Here is a 20990-nt window from a genome sequence, read left to right as displayed (position 1 = left end):
TCTTGGTAGGGTTTGGGGACCATATGGGCTACCAACAAATCGAACCTCTTCAGCCCCTGATTTTTTTTAGTTCTAATAAATGGTTATGAAAATATATTATAGTTACCCATATTTTTTACAGTATTATAAGAATATGAGGAAAATGTTTACCACAAGAAATACTGGTACCTTTACTAGTCAAAGAACATCATTAAAAAACATTTAATCCCTTCTATGTGCCAGAGATAAAAAGAAAGTCAATTAACTTTCCTTGGGGAACATAAAACCCACAGTATAATTAGTGTGTACAGCTTAAAAACAATAATAATGAGAATTCTAATCATGAAGGAGTAATGAGAACCCGACAAGGACTCCCACGTTTAAGGAGCAGAAAACCCTGGCTGAAACAGATAAAACAACTGCCTTCAGAGAGCAGATAGCAGGTGTGACAGAGCTAGAACCTCAGCAAAAAGGAAAACAAACAGGGTGAGGTTAGTCTTTATCGGTGTTACACACCTAAAGAGAAGTCCAGATCATGTTAAACCTAGACAAAATCAGAGCCCAGCAGCATGATCAATTAGAGACTAGAGAGGGAGAGGGGGAGGAGGAGGAGGGGGGGGAGGAGGAGGAGGGAGAGGAGGGGGAGGGGGAGGAGGGGGAGGGGGAGGAGGGGGGGAGGAGGAGGAGGAGGAGGAGGAGGAGGAGGAGGAGGAGAACAACAACAACAACTGCAGAAATCTTCACAGGAGCTCCCTGAGTTTTTGCTAAGTACTAGGTCAGGCTCAGGAAAAGTGAAACTCCAAGTGGACAAGCTAAAAGAAGGGAGGAAGAGACGAAATGAGGAGCAGGACCAAGACACCGAGATACCACAAAGACAGACACTTCCAAGAGCTCAGGGAAGGCTGTGAAATATTGACAGTGAAGAGCCAAAGTGAAAAGTTCCTAGGGATTCCTAAGATATTCAGAATAGAGAAAGACCACTCTAAAATACCCCTGGAATAAAGGGGTGGGGTGTTTAGCGTTAAAAAGGGGCTGAAGTAATAGACTAATCAGCAAACAACTATATTTCAAAACATACACCGACATTTCTTCTCCAAGAAAAAAAAGCACCCCCGCCCATAAAATCCAAGTAATAATCCTCATAATATAATGTTTATTATCCAGTCAAAAGTTACTAGACAAGGGGCCAGAAAAAAAAAAAAAAGGCCAGCAGTTGAGGCCCGTGTCTTGCACACAGTCAACCCAGTTCAAATCCCAGGTTCAAATCCCTGGTACCAATTATGGTCCCATGAGCCTGCCAGGAGTGGTGCTAAGCACAGGGTGAAAAATAAGCTCAAGAACAGTCCGGGGTGGAACAAAAAACAAAAACAAACAAACAAAAGTTACCAGACGGAATTAAAAAACTGGCATATAACTAAAAACAATACTATTGGTAGACTCGAAGAAATCTAAACTGCCAGAAGTGAGAAAGATTACAAAGAACATGAAAACTATTATTAAAGATAAATCTATACTTTTATTTTTAAAAGAGAAAAAAAAAGTAAATACTGTTTTGTCTTATTTCTGTTTTGGGGACACACCCAGCAATGCTCAGGGGTTACTTCTGACTATGTACTCAGGAATTACTCCTGGCAGTGCTCAAGGTACCATTATGGGCTGTGGGGATCAAACTCAGTTGGTCACATACAAGGCAAGCACCTATCCACTGTACTACCACTTCTACCCCAGAATCAAACATTTTTAAAAGACGGAATCGCCTAAAGTTAAAAAACATCATTATTGCCAAAGAGACAGTACAGTGAGTAAGACACTTGCCTCATACACAGACAACTCAGGGTCTGATCCCCAGCATACACAGTCCCCCACACACTGTCAGGAGTGGTCCCAGAGCCAAAAGTAAGCCCTGAGCACTGCCAGACATGATCCCAAAACTGGGGGGGAAATATTGCATGCCAAAGACATAGTATAAAGGGTTAAGATGCTTCCCTTAAGCCACAGACCGTTGTTTGAATCCCCAACATCTCATCTGGGTCTCCGAAACACGAACCAGGGTCACTCCTGAACACAGTCAGGAATAGTCCCTGGGCCCTGAACATTCAGGTGTGGCCCCAAATCCAGGTTGTGTATGTGTGTGTGTGTGTGTGTGTGAGAGAGAGAGAGAGAGAGAGAGAGAGAGAGAGAGAGAGAGAGAGAGAGAGAGAGAGAGAGATTAAGTTGTAATTTATATATACAATAGAATTGCAGCTATAAAGGTAGATGCAATCTTGGGCCAGAGTTCTTGCTCAGTATCACAGCACTTGTCTTGCAAATGTGAGGATCTGGATTCAATACCTAGCATAACAAAAAGAAACAAACAAACAAAAAAAGCCATTTGAAACAACAAGGTTAGAACTGGGGGTGGGGGGGAGATGAAGATGAAGGCCTAGAGAACTGGAGAGGATTATGCTAAGCAAAGTCAGAGGAATAAAGACAAATATTGAATGACCTCAAAACTATGTGGAATATAAAGAAACAAACCAAAGGAACAGAAAAAAATACAAACCAACTATTGAACTAGAAAATCATACAGAAGAGCTATGGGCCAGAAGTAGAGCAGTTAGGACACAAGCCTCGTATGCACCTCAGCTCAATCCCTAACAGTACCAAGTTATAGCTCTGGAGCTCAGAATTGCCACAGAGTCTGCGCAGCACAATATCCTATGGCTCGAAGCACTGAACTGGGGAGTAGCCCCCAGACCCCCAAGCATCACTTGACAGGCCTCCCACAAAAGGTAAAGACTGAAATAAAGGAGCACATCCATACTGACTGGGCAGAGAGGGACTGAGCATGGGGGAGAAAAGACCTAGTAAAGATGATGTCCATGTGGCAGGGCATCCTGGCATGGCATAGCAGAGCCAGACAAAGATGAAGCGGGGGCAAATAAGTAAATACAGGAAGAGCAATGAGTTATTGATAACACAACAGTAACCAAACGGGACATCAACAGAGACAACACAAATCAAATTTGTGTGTTACCAACAAGAGTTTAATTTAAAAAAAAAAATTTAAAAAAAGCACTACCTACATGATTTTCCAGTCAAAGACATACTATGTACATCTATTCATTAGGATATGTCAGTAAAGGGCTGGAGCGATAGCACAGTGGGTAGGGCGTTTGCCTTGCAAACAGCCAACATGGCCGACCCGAGATCAATTCCTCCACCCCTCTCGGAGAGCCCGGCAAGCTACCGAGAGTATCTCGCCTGCACGGCAAAGCCTGGCAAGCTACTCGTGCCATATTCGACATGCCAAACACAGTAACAAGTCACACAATGTTACTGGGCCTGCTTGACCAAATCAATGAACAACAGGAGGACAGTGATACAGTGATGTCAGTAAAATCGAAACTGAGGGGTGTTCTACATATTTTGCCTATAGCTAGCCTACAAACTTCAAAAGTGAAAGACTAATGACATTTCCCAGATACAAGAAGACTTAAAAGAGATATGTACGTCAAATCAACACGATTTAAAATAGTGTTTTGTTTCTCTTTTTCTTTTTATTTTCTCTGCTACAGAAAATATGATAGAGAAAACTAGAAAATTCTGAACTGGATGTGAGTATTAGATGTCTAACTTATCAAAGCTGTGCATACTAAACTTGAGAACACTTAGAAACAAAAGTTTTAGGGCAAGGTATCTCATGGTGGCATGTGCTAGACTTTTAGTTTGATCCTTAGTACCCCATGAGCCCTGGAGCACCAGAAGGTGCAGCCCTGTGGCCCCCAAGGAGAGAGGGGTCTAACCAACACCCACTACTCCAAGAATCAGAAAGCAAGGTCTCAGGCTCCCTCCCCAGGCACCAGTGGGGGGTAACCCCCTATAATAAAATTAAAGTTTTAAAAAATTTAAAAAATTAAAATAATACAATCAATTTGACTATAACAAAATCAATAGCTACTATATAACAAAACACTAATTTTACAAAGCTAATTGATAAGTCCTGATTCAAAAGAAAAAGATATATTGGCAGTATATAACCAGAAAAGATATCCATAGTTTGTAATAAATTCCAGTGAATGAAATAAATAAATTTCAGTGAATGAAATAAATAAATTTCAGTGAATGAAAATAGAAAACAGGATCCAAGAGGAAAAATGAGGAAAAATTTATGAAAGAAAACTTGTGTTCAAACACCAGTTTCTTTGTAGTAGAAGAAATGACAAATCAGAACAATGATCTATCATTTCACAATCAAAAAAAAAACAAGAAGTCTAGTAAGACAGATGGTCACAAGTGATGGAGTAACAAAACCATCCATAAAATGAGGGTGGGAGTCTCTGGAAAGAAAGATGGCGGCCGCACGGGAGCCTTGTGGACAGCAGGTTTGAGCCGGGGGCGGGGGGCAGCAGGGGCCTCATGGGAAGGGGGGCATTCTGGGCCGTCCTTCACGCCCGACCGAGGTCACCAGCTGCCCCCCACGAGCGGCTCTCCTGCACGGCCACGACTCCAGAGCACAGAAACCAATCTCTGAACTATCTAACTTTTAATAGAAATACTTCCAGGGTTAATAAGTGAAACAGCAGAAATCCAAAACCGCGCGGCCGCGCAACATCATTTTATTCTTAAACCAAGCTGTAGAAAGCAAATCATTTCACAACACTGTTTCAGCATATCTGATTTGGGGGGGGGGGGTCGTAAACTCTAAACAATAATTGTGCATCTTCTGTCGAAACAATGTATCTAGTCAAAGTAGATAGAGTATTAACTAGAACTCATCTGCCTCACAGGAATTGGGAGGGGTGAGAGGTGGGGTTCTATTGGGGTTCATGGTTAAAAATAAGTATTGGTAAAGGGAAATGTGTTTGATACTTACATGACTGAGACCTAAACCCGAAAGCTCTGTAACTTTTCCCACAGTGATTCAATAAAGAAATAAACTATTAAAAAAAAAATGAGGGTGGGAGTCAAACTGGTAACTACTTTGGATAGCTAAACAGTAAGATGGGAAGCACAAAGGCATTCTTTAATCCATTTGCTCTAACATAAACCCTACACCAGAAGAAAGGGCAGGAGCAGGGGGCTGAGTAGAAAAGTCTGAGCAATGATCCCAGATCTGCTGAATCTGAACCCACATTTAACAGATCCCCATGTGATCTGTACACATAACAAAATTTGAAAAACATCAGAATCAAGAAACTTTGAACTATGTCAAAAGATACAGGAACAAGTATTTTGCACGCAAAGCACCAGTGCCTGCAGTGGCAAACAATTAGAAACATACAAAATGTTCCTCATAGCATCAGTCACAAGAATCATCCTGTATTTTTCTGTATATTGTAACAATTCCCCAAATCTCAGTGGCTTAAAATAAAGATTTACAACTTACTCATGTTATATATCCACATCAGGTTGGCAAAGAAGCTCTGTTCATTGAAGTTACTCAGGGATTCAACCACCATTTTCAAAGTAACCATTTATTATGACCAAAAGAAAATAGAACTCTGGAGGGATTTACACTGGAAATTAACTGTTAAGTCCAACAGTGACACCCATCACTTCTCACATCATATCAGTCAGAAAATCAAATAGCCAAGGGAAGCCCAAGAAATATCATTCGACTGTGTGCCAAAGAAGGTTGAACTAGAAATATTAGTGAACAACACTTCCTATGAACACTTGAACCAAGAGAGAGAAATGTGGATCATTCAAATAATGGACTATAAGAGCAACTAAAAGAAGTGAATAAGATCCACATACAAAAGAAAATGCAATCTGCACTAGTATATAAGTCACATAATAGCAAATATTTTTCTATTATCCCCAACACCAAGAGCAATACTTAACACATAGTAGTAATCAATTCACTTCTGCTAAATGAACGAATTTCAAAGGAACAGCTGAGATACGTTCATGTAACTTTATTTTTCTATTGCGGAGCACTACATCAAGTAGTGCTCCTAGGTCTATACATTGTCAGAAGTGTATAGACTTATTCTAGTGTTGATATGTAGGGCTCTACATATCAACTCTAAAATAACATCCTCAATCTCCAAGTAAAAGTCCAGAAAAACACAAAATAGTATACATTTTACAGATATCAAAAGTATGAACTGAAAGGGCATTCACCAAGTTTATGATAGTAATTTTCATAATTTTCAGGACAGTGGGTAAAGAAAAAGTTCTGATGAAGGACATAAAAATTTTATCTATAAAATTTTAAGTGTTTACCTCCGTGTTTATATATCCTTATATAATATGTATGTTATTTACATAGCACTACACTGTCCTCCCATTGTTCATTGATTTGCTCGAGCGGGCACCAGTAACTTCTCACAACAAATTGTGAGACCCGTTGTTAGTGTTTTTGACATATCAAATACATCACGGGTAGCTTGCCAGGCTTTGCTGTGCGGGTGAGATACTCTCAGTAGCTTGCTGGGCTATCTGAGAGGGGTGGAGGAATTGAACCCAGATTGGCCGCATGCAAGGGAAATGCCCTACCCGCTGTGCTATGACTCCAGCCCGTTATTTACATATTTATATATAAATTTACATTTTAATATCTGTAAATATATAGAAACCTAAACAGATATTTGTCCAATATAAGAAGCTGGTACCTTTTTTTACTCTCAGCATTTTCTGTAATTTAAACTTCACAAAAAGTTAACAAAAATATAATACGATTTTCATATTTTATAGTGTAAAACTTATATTGTCTATCTATCTTCTCTGATGTTAACATGCCTCCTGGGGAAAAGTATTTGAGAAATAGTCCTTAAAAATTCAAAATAGTATAATAACTCATCCTTTAACTTTAAATTTCTTAAGAATTCAGACTTTTTTTTAACAGGGACTGCACTAAATCTGTGTAATGCTTTGGGGAGTATTGCTATTTTGACAATGTTAATCCTCCCAATCCATGAGCAGAGGATGTGTCTCCATTTTCCTGTTTCCTCTTCTATCTCTTAAAGTAGTGTTTTGCAGTTTTCTTTGTTTGGTTCCTTCACCTGTTTAGTTAAACTGATTCAAAAATTAAAGCTTTGGTTAAACTAAACGGGATTGAAAAAACAATCCAACTCACAATTGTGCCTTGATTTTCTAAGCACAATTGTGAATGGGATTTTTCCTCTAATATCTCTTTCTTCTCCTTCATTATTTGCATATAAGTAAACCATGAACTCTGGGGTACTGATTTTTGTAACCTGCCACTTTAATATACAAATTTTTCTACGAGTTTTTCTGTGGAGTCTCTAGAATTTTCTAATGGATACCTATGTCATTTTTCAAAGAAATAGATCAAACACTCCTGAAATTCATATGAAACAATAAACCCCCATGAATAGCTAAAGCAATTTGGGGGACAAAGAATATGGGAGGCATCACCTTCCCCAACTTCAAACTGTATTACAATGTGATAATAATTAAAATAGCATGGTACTGGAATAAAGACAGACCCACAGACTAATGAAATAGAGTTGAATATTCTGTCAGACCCTCAAATATACAATCACTTAATCTTTTGATAAAGGACCAAGAAATATGAAGTGGAGCAAGGGCAGTCTCTACAACAAGTGGTATTAGGAAAACTGGGCAGCTATACGCAAAAAAACTGAACTCAGAAATCTAACACCAGACACAGAAGTCAGATCAAAATGAATTAAAGACTTCAATACCAGACCTGAAACCATAAGGCACATGGAGGAAAACATAGGCAAAACCATCTGAGACACTGATGCTAAAGGCATCTTTAAGAACAAAACACCACTGACAAGCAAGTGGAAACAAAGATAAACAAATGGGACAACATTAAACTAAGAATCTTCTGCATCTTAAAAGAAACAGTGGCCAAGATACATAGATGACCTGCCGAATTGGAAAGATTATTTACCCAATACCTATCTGATAAGGGGTTAATATCAAAGATATATAAGGTGCTGGTATTGAACTTTACAAGAAAAAGATATCCAATCCCATCAAAAAATGAAAAGAGGAAATGAATAGAAGCTTCCTCAAAGAAGAAATCCAAATGGTCAAAGGGCACATGAGGAAATGCTCTACATCACTAATTATCAGGGAGATGCAAATCAAAACAACCAAAGGTATCATCTCACAGCACAGAGATTGGCACACATCCAAAAACAAGAAGAACCAATGATGATGCACTTGCAGGGAGAAAGGGACTCCCCTTCACTGTTGGTGGGAGTGCCAACAGATCCAGTCTCATTTGGAAAACAATATGGACATTCCTCAAGAACCTAGAAATTGAGCTCCCATTTGACCCAGCAATACCACTTCTGCTGATATATCCTGGGACCCAAAAACAGTATAAATGCCATCTGCACATCTGTGTTCATTGCAGCACTATTCACGATAGCCAGAATCTGGAAACAACCAAGTGCCCAAGAACAGACGACTTCATAAAGCAATTATGGTACATCTACATAATGGAATACTATGCAGCCACCCAGGAAAAATGAAGTCATGGAAATTGCTTTTAAATGGATGAACATAGAGAGTATTGTGCTGAGTGAAAGAAATGAGTCAGGAGAGAGACATGGAATGAATGACTGCACTTATTTGTGGAATATATAAAAAATAAATATAATAGGAGGCTAAAATCCAAGACCAGTAAAAATGTGGACCACACTTAGAAGCTTGTCACAAGTATGTGGGGGTGAAGGGCAGTTAGGATAGAGAAGGAATTGTCATAGTGATGACAATAATACTTGGAAATGATTACTCTGGACAAGGAAGGATTGCTGAAAGTAGGTAAAGGGATTGACATGATAACTTTTCATTATCTGTATTGCAAACTATAATGCCCAAAAGGAGAGAATGAGAAAGGGAGGAGGGAGTGAGAGAGAAGAAAAGTATCTGCCAAAGAAGAGGGTGGGGTAGATAAAGGACCAAGAAATATGAAGTAGAGCAAGGGAGGCAGGTAACAGGGGACATTGGTGGTGGGAAATGAACAATGGTGGAGTGATGGGTGCTGGAACATTTTATGACTGAAACTCAATCATGAACAAATTTGTAACTGTGTATCTCACAGTGATTCGATTAAAAAATTAAGATGTTTTTTAAAAAGAGTTTGGTTACTTTGAGTGGTTTAAAAAAACTCTTCCATTCTTCAGGAGACATGGTATTTTTGAAACTCAGGTTAAAATAAAAAGATACCTGAGTATAAGAAAATATCTGCACACAAAACATTATAAAGAGCTAATATCCAAGATCTATAAAGCACTCACAAAGCTCAACAACAAAAGCCCAAACCCCATTGAAAATTAGGGTAGGGATAACTGGAGGGAAAGAAACACTATTGCCTAAAACTGGACAGCTACATGCAAAAAAGTGGGCTCAGATCTGTCCCTAACACCAAGTACAAAAGTAAGATCAAAATGGATTTAAAGACCTCAACATCAGACCGGAATCCATAAGGTACATTGAAGACAAAGTTGGCAAAACCCTCCATGACATTGAAGCTAATGGTATCTTCAAAGATGTCACGCCACTGGCCAAGCAAGTGAAAACAGAGAGAGACAAATGGGACTATCTTAAACTAAGAAGCTTCTGCACCTCAAAAGAAACAGTGACCAAAATACAAAGACAGTCTACAGAATGGGAAAGGATATTCTCCGAATACACATCTGACAAGGGGTTGATATCAAGGCTATCACGATCACAATCACGACCACCCTGTTGTTTGTCGATTGCCTCGAGCAGGTTCCAGTAACGTCTTCTTCATCCTAGCCCTGAGATTTTTTTTTAAAAGTGCCATATTCAAGGGTTAGGAGAATGAGACCCATCATTGTTACTGGTATTTGGCATATTGGGTATACCACGGGGAGTTTGCCAGACTCTGCCGTGTGGGCAGGTTACATTTGGTAGCTTTGATTTTATTTAATTTTTTTAATTAATAAAAAAATTAATTATATTTAATTAAATATATATTTGTATATCAAGGATATACAAAATACGAACTGAACTCCACAAGAAAAAAACAACCAACCCCATTAAAAAATGGGGCAACGAAATGAACAGAAACTTTCTCAAAGAAGAAATCCGAATGGCTAAAAGGACCATGATAAAATGCTCTACATCATTAATCATCAAGGAGATGCAGATCAAAACCACAATGAGATATCATTTCACACCACAGAGACTGGCCCACATCCAAAAGAACAAAAGCAACCAGTGTTGGCGCTGATGTGGTGAGACAGGGACTCTCCTTCACTGCTGGTGGGAATGCCGACTGGTTCAGCCCTTTTGGAAAACAGTATGGATGATCCTCAAAAAATTAGAAATTGAGCTCCCATTTGACCCAGCAATACCACTCCTGGGAATATATCCCAGAGAGGCAAAAAAGTATAGTCGAAGTGACATCTGCACTTGTTTGTTCATTGCAGCACTCTTTACAGTAGCCAGAATCTGGAAAAAACCTGAGTGCCCGAGAACAGATGACTGGTTAAAGAAACTTTGGTACATCTACACAATGGAGTATTATGCAGCTGTTGGAAAAGATGAAGTCATGAAATTTACATACAAGTGGTACTACATGGAAAGTATCATGCTAAGCGAAATGAGTCAGAAAGAAAGGGACAGACATAGAAAGATTGCATTCATCGGGGGAACATAAAGTAACAAAATAAGAGACTAACACCCAAGAATAGCCGAGATAAGTATCAGGAGTATTACTCCATGGCTTTGAGGACAGCCGCAAATGCTAGGAGGAAAGGCAGCTCAGATAGAGAAGGGAGCACCAAATAAAGGGTGTTGGGAGGTTCCTCTCAGGATGGGAAGTGCGTGATGAGAGTAGACTATAGACCGAACAAGATTGCCACTCAATGTCTCTTTTGCAAACCACAGCACTCAAAAGGAGAGAGAAAACAAAAGGAAATGCCCTGCCACAGGGGTAGGGGGGGATGGGGGGATGGGGGGTGGAAGGGATACTGGGATCCGTGGTGGTGGGAAATGGGCACTGGTGGAGGGATGGGTATTTGATCATTGTATAACTGAAACCCAAGCACAAAAATTTGTAAGTCTACAACTGTACCTCATGGTGTTTCACTAATAAAAATTTAAGAAAAAAAAAAAGAAAGAAAGAAACATTGCTACCTAGACCCCACTCTCCTGTACACTGAACCCTTTCATCCCCAAGCCCATGTGGAGCAGCTGAAAGCACACAGAGGGACTCTAAGGACGGGAGGCTGTCTTTTGCCTCACGCCCCAGAACTTCTTCACTACATCATATCCCATGGGAAACACACACAGGACAGATATAAAAATTGTGGCCTCTATACACAACAGAATACTATGCAGCTGCAGATGAAATCGGGAAGTTCACTACAACGTGGCTGGTCCAGGAGAACATGTAAATGAAAGAAGTCAGAAGGAGTGAACACCAGATGACTCACTTATCTGTGGGCTACAGAAAGACAAAACAAAGAAATACATGGTGTTGCATCTCAATTATAGAACCAATTACCACATGGAAGGAGAAATGGCGGAGAGAGAAAGGGAAGATGTGAAAACTAAAGGCGACATAAGAAATAGTAGTGGGGGGTTGTAGGCACCTTGGTGGTGGTAGGGTGAAACAACTTTGTTTATCAATTGTAACCATCTAACCTAAATTAAACTATTTTTTAAACAATAAAAAATTTTTGAAGAACTTAGATGTCTATTCATAAGCTATCTCTAGCCTTGCTACAATATTAAGCATTTTTAAATTCTGTGATTTTTTTTTCCTGCAAAACCTGAATAAAATTAACATTCCAAGAAGTCTACTGCTTGTCATACAACCTCACATACCACCATCGTACCACAGGGTACCACAGAACAGAGAGGGTGGGATGCTCACTCCTATTTCTTAGGAAGAAGAGTCGAAGAATTGCTATCAATGTCCCTCAAAATTAAAACCAGAGGAAAATACAAAAGAGAAGAATCCTGAAACTGAATCTTGGTCTCACCCCTTGAGGTAACTAACTACACGTGTCAACTGGCATAAATAAAAATTATTCAATTACATAAAAGAAACCTTGGGCTAGACAGATAGTACAGCAGGTAAGGCACCTGACCTGCACACAGCCGACCTCAGTTCCGAGCAGAATCACATATGGCCCCCTGAGTCCTGCCAGCAATAGTCCCTGCACACAGAACCAGGAATAAACCCTAAGCTCAGCCAAGAGTGGCCAAAACAAACAAAGCCTTACCTTTTAGTTTTCATCTGGTCCCTCAGTTTGCTATACATCTCGAGAACTTGAAAGAAAAAGGGGGTGTGGGGGGAAGAGGAGAAAAATACATAAGCATTATTTAAAGAAATCAAAAGACTAATTAAAGCTAAAGGAATTGTATCAAGAATCCTATAGCATTTGCAGTTCCTCACCTGGAAGACACAGCATTAATTTATCAACAGTGGCAGAAATATTTCTCTGTTGTAGTCGACACTGCTTCAGCTCTTCCATTGCTATTACCAGCTTGGCAAGAGGGAAAAAAACTGAATTATGCCAACAGCTGTAAATAAAACGTCTTTCAGTCACATTTTTCCACCCTGTGTTCAATTCATCAGAAAATCCCAGACAGTTCCAGAGTTAGATCTGCCAAGGAACTGCGTTTCTGAACCAGTAAAACATTCCTGCATGGTCTCCTATCTTCTCACTAAGATACACACTATACTAAGTAAAGCTAGGTAAAATGAAATCCTGAAATTCGGGGTTATCCAGGAGCAATGAAAGTAATTTCGAGATCTTCTCCAAAACCTATTCAGACTATGATTTATGGCTTCATCAAACTTCTTAGAAGACTACATATTTCTTTCATCAGTTTTAGACTCCTAGAGCACAATAGACCTTCCTATTCAGTTTTAAATGAGTCAAAAGTAACTGTCAATTAAATCTCCATTTCAACAAACACACCACACACTTAGAAGCTGTGGCTTTTTCAAGAGCTTCAGCTGACTGAAGAGTAACTTTTCCTCCCTTAGCTATTTTAAACGACTTCCATGTGGCGTCATACTACAATATGACTAAAAGAAACTGCACTCTGCATAATTTAAAGGGCATGAGGCAAATTTTTAAAGCAATAATATGCAGTCTTTTACAATACTCATCCCCTACCCAAAACTAAAATTGTTGTATGTTTAGATATATTCAAAAAGAAAAATGGTGCTAATCAAATTATCAATTACCAAAAGCTGATTAAAAATTAAACACTGAAAGTTATTCAGTCATAAAGAACTTACATTATAGAAGAGCATAAAGCTCATAAACCAGGAAACTTGGATTTTAGTCCCACTCTTGTCAAGTACCATATATACTTCAGCAAGTCAGTTTCAACTTCCTTAATTAATAAAACAGTAATAATACCAGTTTGACTTTATCGTAGGATAGCCACGAGGATCAAGTGAGATAATGGACGTAAATTAATTTTATAAACTGTGACTGTGTAAATCACAACTTTATCAATTCATAGAATCAATGATCCATTTTTAAACAAATTATTTATGGAGCACCCGCTGTGTGTCAATCACAGTGTAGGTGAGTGAAAGGGACATAAAGCAATGGATATACAGCAATGAAAAATTAAATCAAAATTTTTGGCATCATTAAGCTTTATTTCTATAGGAGGGAGGGGGGAAACCCCAAACATATAAGTAAAAATACGTAATATCAGAATATGATGGGTACTGTAGGGGGGGAGAATCAAGTAAAAAAAGCAAAAAGAATACAAGGAGTGAGAAAGAAATTCCAATTTCAAATAAAGTATTTAGAGAAAAGGCATATTACGGCAGTAACATCTACGAAAAGATCTGAAGTAAGTAAATATAGGGGAAATTGCTTTTTTAACAAAAGGGATAATGCTGGCAGATGTTTTAAAAACACAGTGAAGGAAAGCTACCTCCTCTTTCATTAAGCTTTTTACTAGGTATACTCATTTAATTCAGATAAACATTAGAAGAAGCAATAATTACATCCAAATTAATTCAACATACTGCTTGTGGTCTTATAAGTCACTAAATAAAGAATTCTAGCCATCAAAAAAAAATAATAGGAAACAGAAAAGATTTTTTTTCAAAAATTAAACTGTCCTTACTTCCTTTCCCTCATGTTGTAGTTTTCTATTAGTATCCGTCACTTGATTCTGTGAAGAGAAGACAATTTAAAATCATATATATATATTTTAAAAAAACACATTTAGACAAGAGGTAGAAAAGATTAAAATTTCAACTGCAAATATTAAGTATTAAGGTAGTTTCAGGATTCCATTACATTGATTGTCTCAAATTAAAATTATATTAACTTTTCTACTGGATGTTTGCATGAACTTTTGAACAATAAAAAGGAAAAATTACTGAAAGATCATGTTTTAGAACATTTCAAGGTAAAATACTATAACGTATAAAAAGATCACTTTTTACTTTGGAAGAAAAAAGAAAAGGGAAAAAAATAGATCACTAAAAAATCTTACCATAATGTACGAAAAAAAAGAAAAAACCCTAATTTTATCATAAACATTCCTCACTTCACTAGTGTACTCCCATTGTACGTAGGTATAAATGGAACTTTATAACTCATATAAAAGTTTCCCTGTTTATTATTTCAGTATTAGGATCTGTTTTTGTTTTAGTTTGGTTTTGGTTCCTGGGTCACAACTCCTGGTTCTGTGCTCAGGGATTACTCCTGGCCGGCTTGCAACACCATCGGAAGTGCCAGGATCAAGGGTTGACTGTGTGTTAGACAAGTGTCCTACCCATTGTACTATCACTCTGGCCCCCAAATGTTTTATTTTAATTCTTTACGAACCATTAATATGTTTGGTGCTGGGGCGGGGGGGGGGGGGGGGGGATTGTTTGAGGGGCCACACCCAGCAGTGCTGAGGGATCACTTGTCATATGCTCAGGTAAAAAAGTATCAAAAAAAGCTAGAAATCAAACCCGAGTTGGCTATGTGCAAGGCAAGCACCCTATCTGCTGTGTTACATCGCCAACTCCTTGATAATTTATAATGGTTTCTCAAACTTCTGTATTCTCATTTTTCTGAATTAATCTATCAGGTAGCCTAAGCCCTGTGAACAAAACGTAAGATAATCTAGAAGTGTGAAGATATTTTTCCTGGCCTGCCATTCCCAATTATGTACCTTAGAGCAGGACTGCCTAAACTTTTTCCGGGAGCAATTTCTTATCATCCCAGAAATTTTTATATGAGTCCAAGTAGATATATATCATAGGTAAACATAGCAAACATTTACTGATAATAAATCATAAAGAAATTTCTTTTCAAACAAAATTTTAAGTTTTACAATATCCTACGAAGTCACAACCACTTAAAACCTCCAGTAAAGTTAGTTAGCAAGCACTACATAGGTGGAGACAAACGTATGTGAATAAGTGTGTGCATACATACAGAGAAACATACAGAGAAATACCAATACACAGGTTCATTTATTCTGGACGTTTAAGGCCTCTGCTAGTCTATGTGTATGCTAAACGCCCAAGAAAGGAGTATCACATATTTTTTCCCAATTATTATTTAACAAAATACCCTTTCATTGAGGATCATTTCAGAACACTGGTTTCTCATGAAAACTGCCGCAAACAATGAACAATACTGGAACAATCATTTTCAGGAAAAATTATCTCATGCACTTCTTTCAGAGAAACCTCTTCCAGAAAGACCTTATGGAGTATCAAAAAAAGTAATGGAAAATTCCCTCTCAATTCGATTTACGAGAGCACCACCTGTAAGAACCACCAAGCTAACTCAAAGGGATGGAGCTCATGCTTTGCATGCAGGAACCCCAGGTTCAAACCCTGGTACCACATGGTCCCCTAAACACTAGACCTAAGTGACCTCTAGCCCCCTCTGCAAGTACTATGCCTAAAATAGCCCCTGAGTACCTGGTTGTGACACAAAGAGGACTCTGAAAACAGCATCATACATGAAATGAAATCTAAAATATTGGATTGTGAGCATAATATGAATAATGAACATAATGTAGCTGTCCATAATGCTGATTAATAGAGTCAATATCTATGACTGAGGTCCGCAAACCATTTTTGTAAAGGTAACATAATTGTCTGTTACTACTTAATTCTGCCAATGTAGAAAATAGGACGCTTAATGCAATTGAATGAGTACAGCTGTGTTCCAAGAAAATTTTAATTATGAAACTGGAAAGCAAGCTGGCTTTGGCCTCTCCAAACATAATTTACTGGTCCTTCGTCTAGAATATGTGATACGGTAACCCTGAAGAATCTTCCATAAGGGGTCAGAGCCAAAGTACAGCAGATAAGGCTCCTGCTTTGCATACAGCCAATCCAGATTCGATCCCCAGCAAATATGATGCCCTGAGCCCCACCAGAAGTGATCCCCAAATGCAGAGCCAGGAGTCAGTCTTGGGTACCACTCAGTGTGATCCAAAAACGAACAAACAAAAAAGGATCCTCCGTGAAAATTATGTTCAGATGCTATACTTCAGGGAAGTTACTGACAAAGGTGAAGCACAATGGAGAAGTGAATAGTTCTGAAGAGCGACTCAAAGGAATTTTATCCCAGAGAGGAAAAAAAGTATTGACTTGGAAACATTGTGCTTGAAACTATACAATTACAAATTACAATATGGGACAGAAGCTATCCTGTAAATACCTAAAGCCAAATAGTACCCTAAAATCTGAGCCTATTACTTAAACCAGTATATGGATGTTATTAAAAAATAACACCATTTCTAGTTCAAAAAAAGCTTTTTAGCAAGGCAATGACGTGATCTGTCTCTTTATGGAGTTATACCCTTCACAGTGGTCACTCAATAATTAAAACTGTTATTTTCAACTTGAGATTTCATAAGATGCAACCTTACATAAACACTACTAAACTCAACATTATTTTCTCTATGAAATACTTGTCTCTCATAGAAAAGCATCATTTGTTTGGGGTTTTTTTTACTTCATACTCATTGTAAGAAATATATTTTACATTGTAAGCCACAATAAGAAATTCTGTATAATAACTAAGCATATAAGCAGAAAACACACCACTGAAACATTTTCAAGGTACAGTGTTTACCCTTACTACATATAATACTTAATTTTTCTGCTGTTTCAATTGTTGTTAGAAACACTAATCACAGACACGAAATGAGTTTCATGCTAGCCACAATACTAAAACATATCTTATAAGGACCTAACCAATGGTTCTGATAAGAAACATAATCACTATTTCAATATTATTTTAACACGATGATGAAAGAAACTATATTGCCTATCTAGAATGCTACTTCTCCTTCTTCAAAAAGCGTTACGTATAAGGTTTATATACTTAAACATTAAGTATAAGTAAAATCTTCATATTTCTGTGAATTTAAAGAAACAGTGGCCATGCTAGAGTATAACTTATTTTCATTGTGCCTTGACAGTATCAACCTTCCCCATTTTCTAGACTCTTTTCAATAGTTCGAGAAACTCAGTATTTCACAACTTAGCACAGACTGAGAGCAGGGCTGCTGAGCTTTAATGCTCTCATCTCTCAGAGTAAGTAGAAGGACCCTGGAACAAGTCTCTTTAGTTCCTCAGGGACATCCTGAACAATCTGAGGAGTTTACAACTTGAAGCAATTTTCAGGTGGGGAAAGGAATAAAGGTGCCAAGTAGCAAACAATCAAAGCAACCAATGGCCGTTATGAGCAATATTGGAACAACCTACCCTGAAGGGAATCAAGCACAACTACTGCAATAACCAGAGAGAAGATCATTTTATCAAATGATTAATATACTGTAGAAAAATACATTTGACGTTAATTGTAAAAATTAAAAATTTAACAGCATAATGTCTATTTGAGCTCAAGCCTGAAATTCCATAATCCCACAGGGATGACTCATGTCAAGAAAGTACACAAACAGCATAAAGAGTCAACGGATTCTGTTCATGACTCCTATCCATATATAGATAGTCCCAAATAAATTCTAACATAAATAGTATTCTTTAGATAAAATGCCATCATCCCAGTCACCTGTGTTTCAGCACAAAATTTCTGTTTGGTTTGGCTTTGGGGTCATAGGGTACAGGGATGGAACAGGAGCCTCCCATTAACTCCCTGGCCCGGATTCCTATGAAAAATTTTTGCTATGAATTGTGTTCTAGGTAATGTTTTCCCTCTCATTTAGTGCTAATCAAGACCCTGGCAACACGACAGGGCAGCAAGCACCTCTCGGAGTCTCCTTACCTTGAGTTTCTGGGCTTCTCCTCTCACCTTCAGCAGCTCAGTTATAGAGTCCACAAAGCCCTGGTAATGAAAGTTGCACATTTTCTCAATTTCCCGGTCATGATTGCGGATGCGTGTTTCAAGCTTCTCCATGAACCGCCCATGTTCCTCACCATCATAGACAGACCTTTGGGGGAGAAAAATTGGCATACATGTACTTCAAAAAGACAAAAAAAAGAAACAAAACTATAAATACAAACTGAGAGGCAAATGTATTTGGAAATTAGATATTTCAGTGGCATAAAGCACAGAGTAAATTAATTTTATTAATAGCAATCCCAAAGTGAGATGACCACCTTTGAAGGGAAAAAAATTTTTGCTTCCTCATTTACTCAAAAATGTTTGAGTCTGATCATATTCACCACAGTATTCTCATCAACAAGTGACAGGTCCAAATAACAACTCCTCAGTATCTATTTTCCTCAATTAAATAAATCTGGGACAACTTGATTTTAAGCCAAAGCAATAGTACAGCAGGTAGGGAGTATGCCTTGCACATGGCCAACCACAGCATCCCCTATGGTCCCCTGAGAATCGCCAAGAGTAATTCAGGAGTAACCCCTGAGCATTGCTAGGTGTGGCCCAAAAACAAAAAACAAAAGGACTCACTTTTGGGTCAATTATTCCATGGCTATACCCAAAAATGTGAATGCTGAAAATCACATAGCTGTGCTGACTGGACTACATATATAATTACAAACTAAAATGGCCGCTCAATACCACTAACTAGATGACCTCAAAACCACTGAAAATTGAGAAACACTGCTTTACACTTTTCAGAATTTCATGAGTTTAGCTTCACAACTCTATACAAGACTCACCAGACACACTCTATAGTACCAATGCCATCCAGCATTTTAAAAAGGGTCCCTCTATTTATTCCTACCACACACACCTCTTCCTTCCCAAAATCTATCCCATCACAGCTAAGAACATTTAAGCAAAATCCAATCCATCTCTTTCCATTATACATCCTATCTAATTCATCATTAAGCCTTTACAATTCAATCTCCAAAACATACAGCACTGACTACATCCTACCATCCCCACCATCTCCATCTCCACTAAACCCTAGTTCAAACATCCATCATCAACATATTGAACCATATCTTCACTTCTGATCCTCCACTCTCCACTCAAAACGATACCACACAGGGGCCGAAGCAATAGCACAGCAGGTAGGGCAGTTGCCTTGCACGTGGCCAACCCAGGTTTGACTCCCAGCATCTCATATGGTCCCCCAAGACCGCCAGGAGCGATTCCTGAGTGCAGACCTAGGAGTAATCCCTGTGCATTGCTGGGTGTGAACCAAAAAGAAAAAAAAAATACCACACAGCGGTTAAAATCTTGTTACACGTTAATTCAAACAATATTTTCTATTTTAATATTTCCTATTTTAAAATATCTTCAATAACTTACCTTTTAAAAAGAATCCAAAATATTCAGAATTTACCATAAAATCTTATACACTTTCATCTATTTATCTAAATTCTTTTCTCTCTTCTCTCTAGTCCCATCCCTGGCTTTCCTCCATTCTGCATGCTCCAGCTACACTATTTTTTCTTTTTTGTAGCCTCCTCTTTCCTCAAAAATTTTGTTTTTGCAGTCCTTAAGATATTAATGCTTAACACCTGTACTTTCAAACAACTTTCTATGACTCAATTCTATTATTGTCTATTAGTCTCCCCCAACTATCCCAATTAGTAAACTTGAAATCAAGAATTTTGCCACATTCAACACTGTAACTCAAGAATAATACCAGACTGATAGCAGGCAGTGAGTAAATATCTATTAAATAAATTAATGTATAACTCTCTATGTAAGATTGTCCTGGTCCCTGAGATGTGCTCAGAAATACATATTTGATTATTACCAACATTTTCTTGTTCTATGACAGTTGTGGGTAACAGAACATTTCGCTGATTCTGTATATCAGAAAGTACATTCTCCTTAGCAGATCAGTTCCACTACCCAAAACTCAACAAAATAACCATAAATACATAAACAAATTCAGCATCCCAGCAAAAGTTTTGAACACTAACTCCAAAAAAATTGGAATAATCTACATTTATCTCAATTTGAACAAAGGGAAGATACCTTTCAATAAATTACAAACAATACTACTTTGACAATTAAGACACACTGGGAAAATAACTGCCTGCCTTATAATAACTGTTTGAAATATACAGAGAGAATCTTCAATTGACAAGGATCTCCATTATGATCACACACACACACACACACACACACACACAGACACACACACACACACATATACACACACACACCACCTCAAGGAGAATATGACAAAGAAATCCATAACTGCCTTCCCTGAATGTCTACTTAAAAACAAATAAATAAATCTAAGAAAGGAAATGTAGATTTTTAGCAGTTGACGGTGAGGCATTTGGCTTTAGCACTGCCATCACCTTGCTAAGTGTCTTTTTATAACTCAGTTAATCTCTCTGAGCTTCAGTTTTCTCATTTAAAAAAAATGAAAAATTAAAAAAAAACAGGAAACAATGAATTACATATTATGTTAAGAATCAGCCTCCCAAGCCCGGGAGAGACAGAATAGCGGGTAAAGAACTTGCCTTGCCCGCAGTGGAGACAGGTTTGGTCTCCTGAGCGCTCCAGGAATGATCCCTGAGCACAGAGTCAGAAGTAAGCTCTGAGCGTGGCCAGGTGTGACCCCAAAACAGAAACAAATCAGCCTCCCTCAGAGCAACTGTCTTGCGTGTCAGACACTGAATAAATTCCTGGCACTGGCCCCCTTATCCA

General features: G+C 38.2%; 1 protein-coding gene across 1 annotated transcript in view; it reads right to left on the bottom strand.

The window, feature by feature from the left end:
• EXOC6B (exocyst complex component 6B) overlaps positions 1-20990 on the bottom strand; it is a 598998-nt gene that overhangs the window by 509290 nt on the left and 68718 nt on the right. The window contains exons 2-5 of the mRNA XM_056129778.1: positions 18171-18336; positions 14047-14094; positions 12341-12431; positions 12168-12213 (exon numbers count right to left, since the gene is read on the bottom strand). Of these exons, the coding sequence (XP_055985753.1) occupies positions 12168-12213; positions 12341-12431; positions 14047-14094; positions 18171-18336 (351 nt within the window). The remainder of the gene's footprint in view (positions 1-12167; positions 12214-12340; positions 12432-14046; positions 14095-18170; positions 18337-20990) is intronic.

This window comes from Sorex fumeus, unplaced genomic scaffold (genome assembly GCF_029834395.1).
Source record: "Sorex fumeus unplaced genomic scaffold, SorFum_2.1 ptg000006l, whole genome shotgun sequence".
Taxonomy (NCBI): domain Eukaryota; kingdom Metazoa; phylum Chordata; class Mammalia; order Eulipotyphla; family Soricidae; genus Sorex; species Sorex fumeus.
The sequence above is the reverse complement of the archived record's forward strand: the minus strand, read 5'-3'. Positions and strand labels throughout refer to the sequence as shown.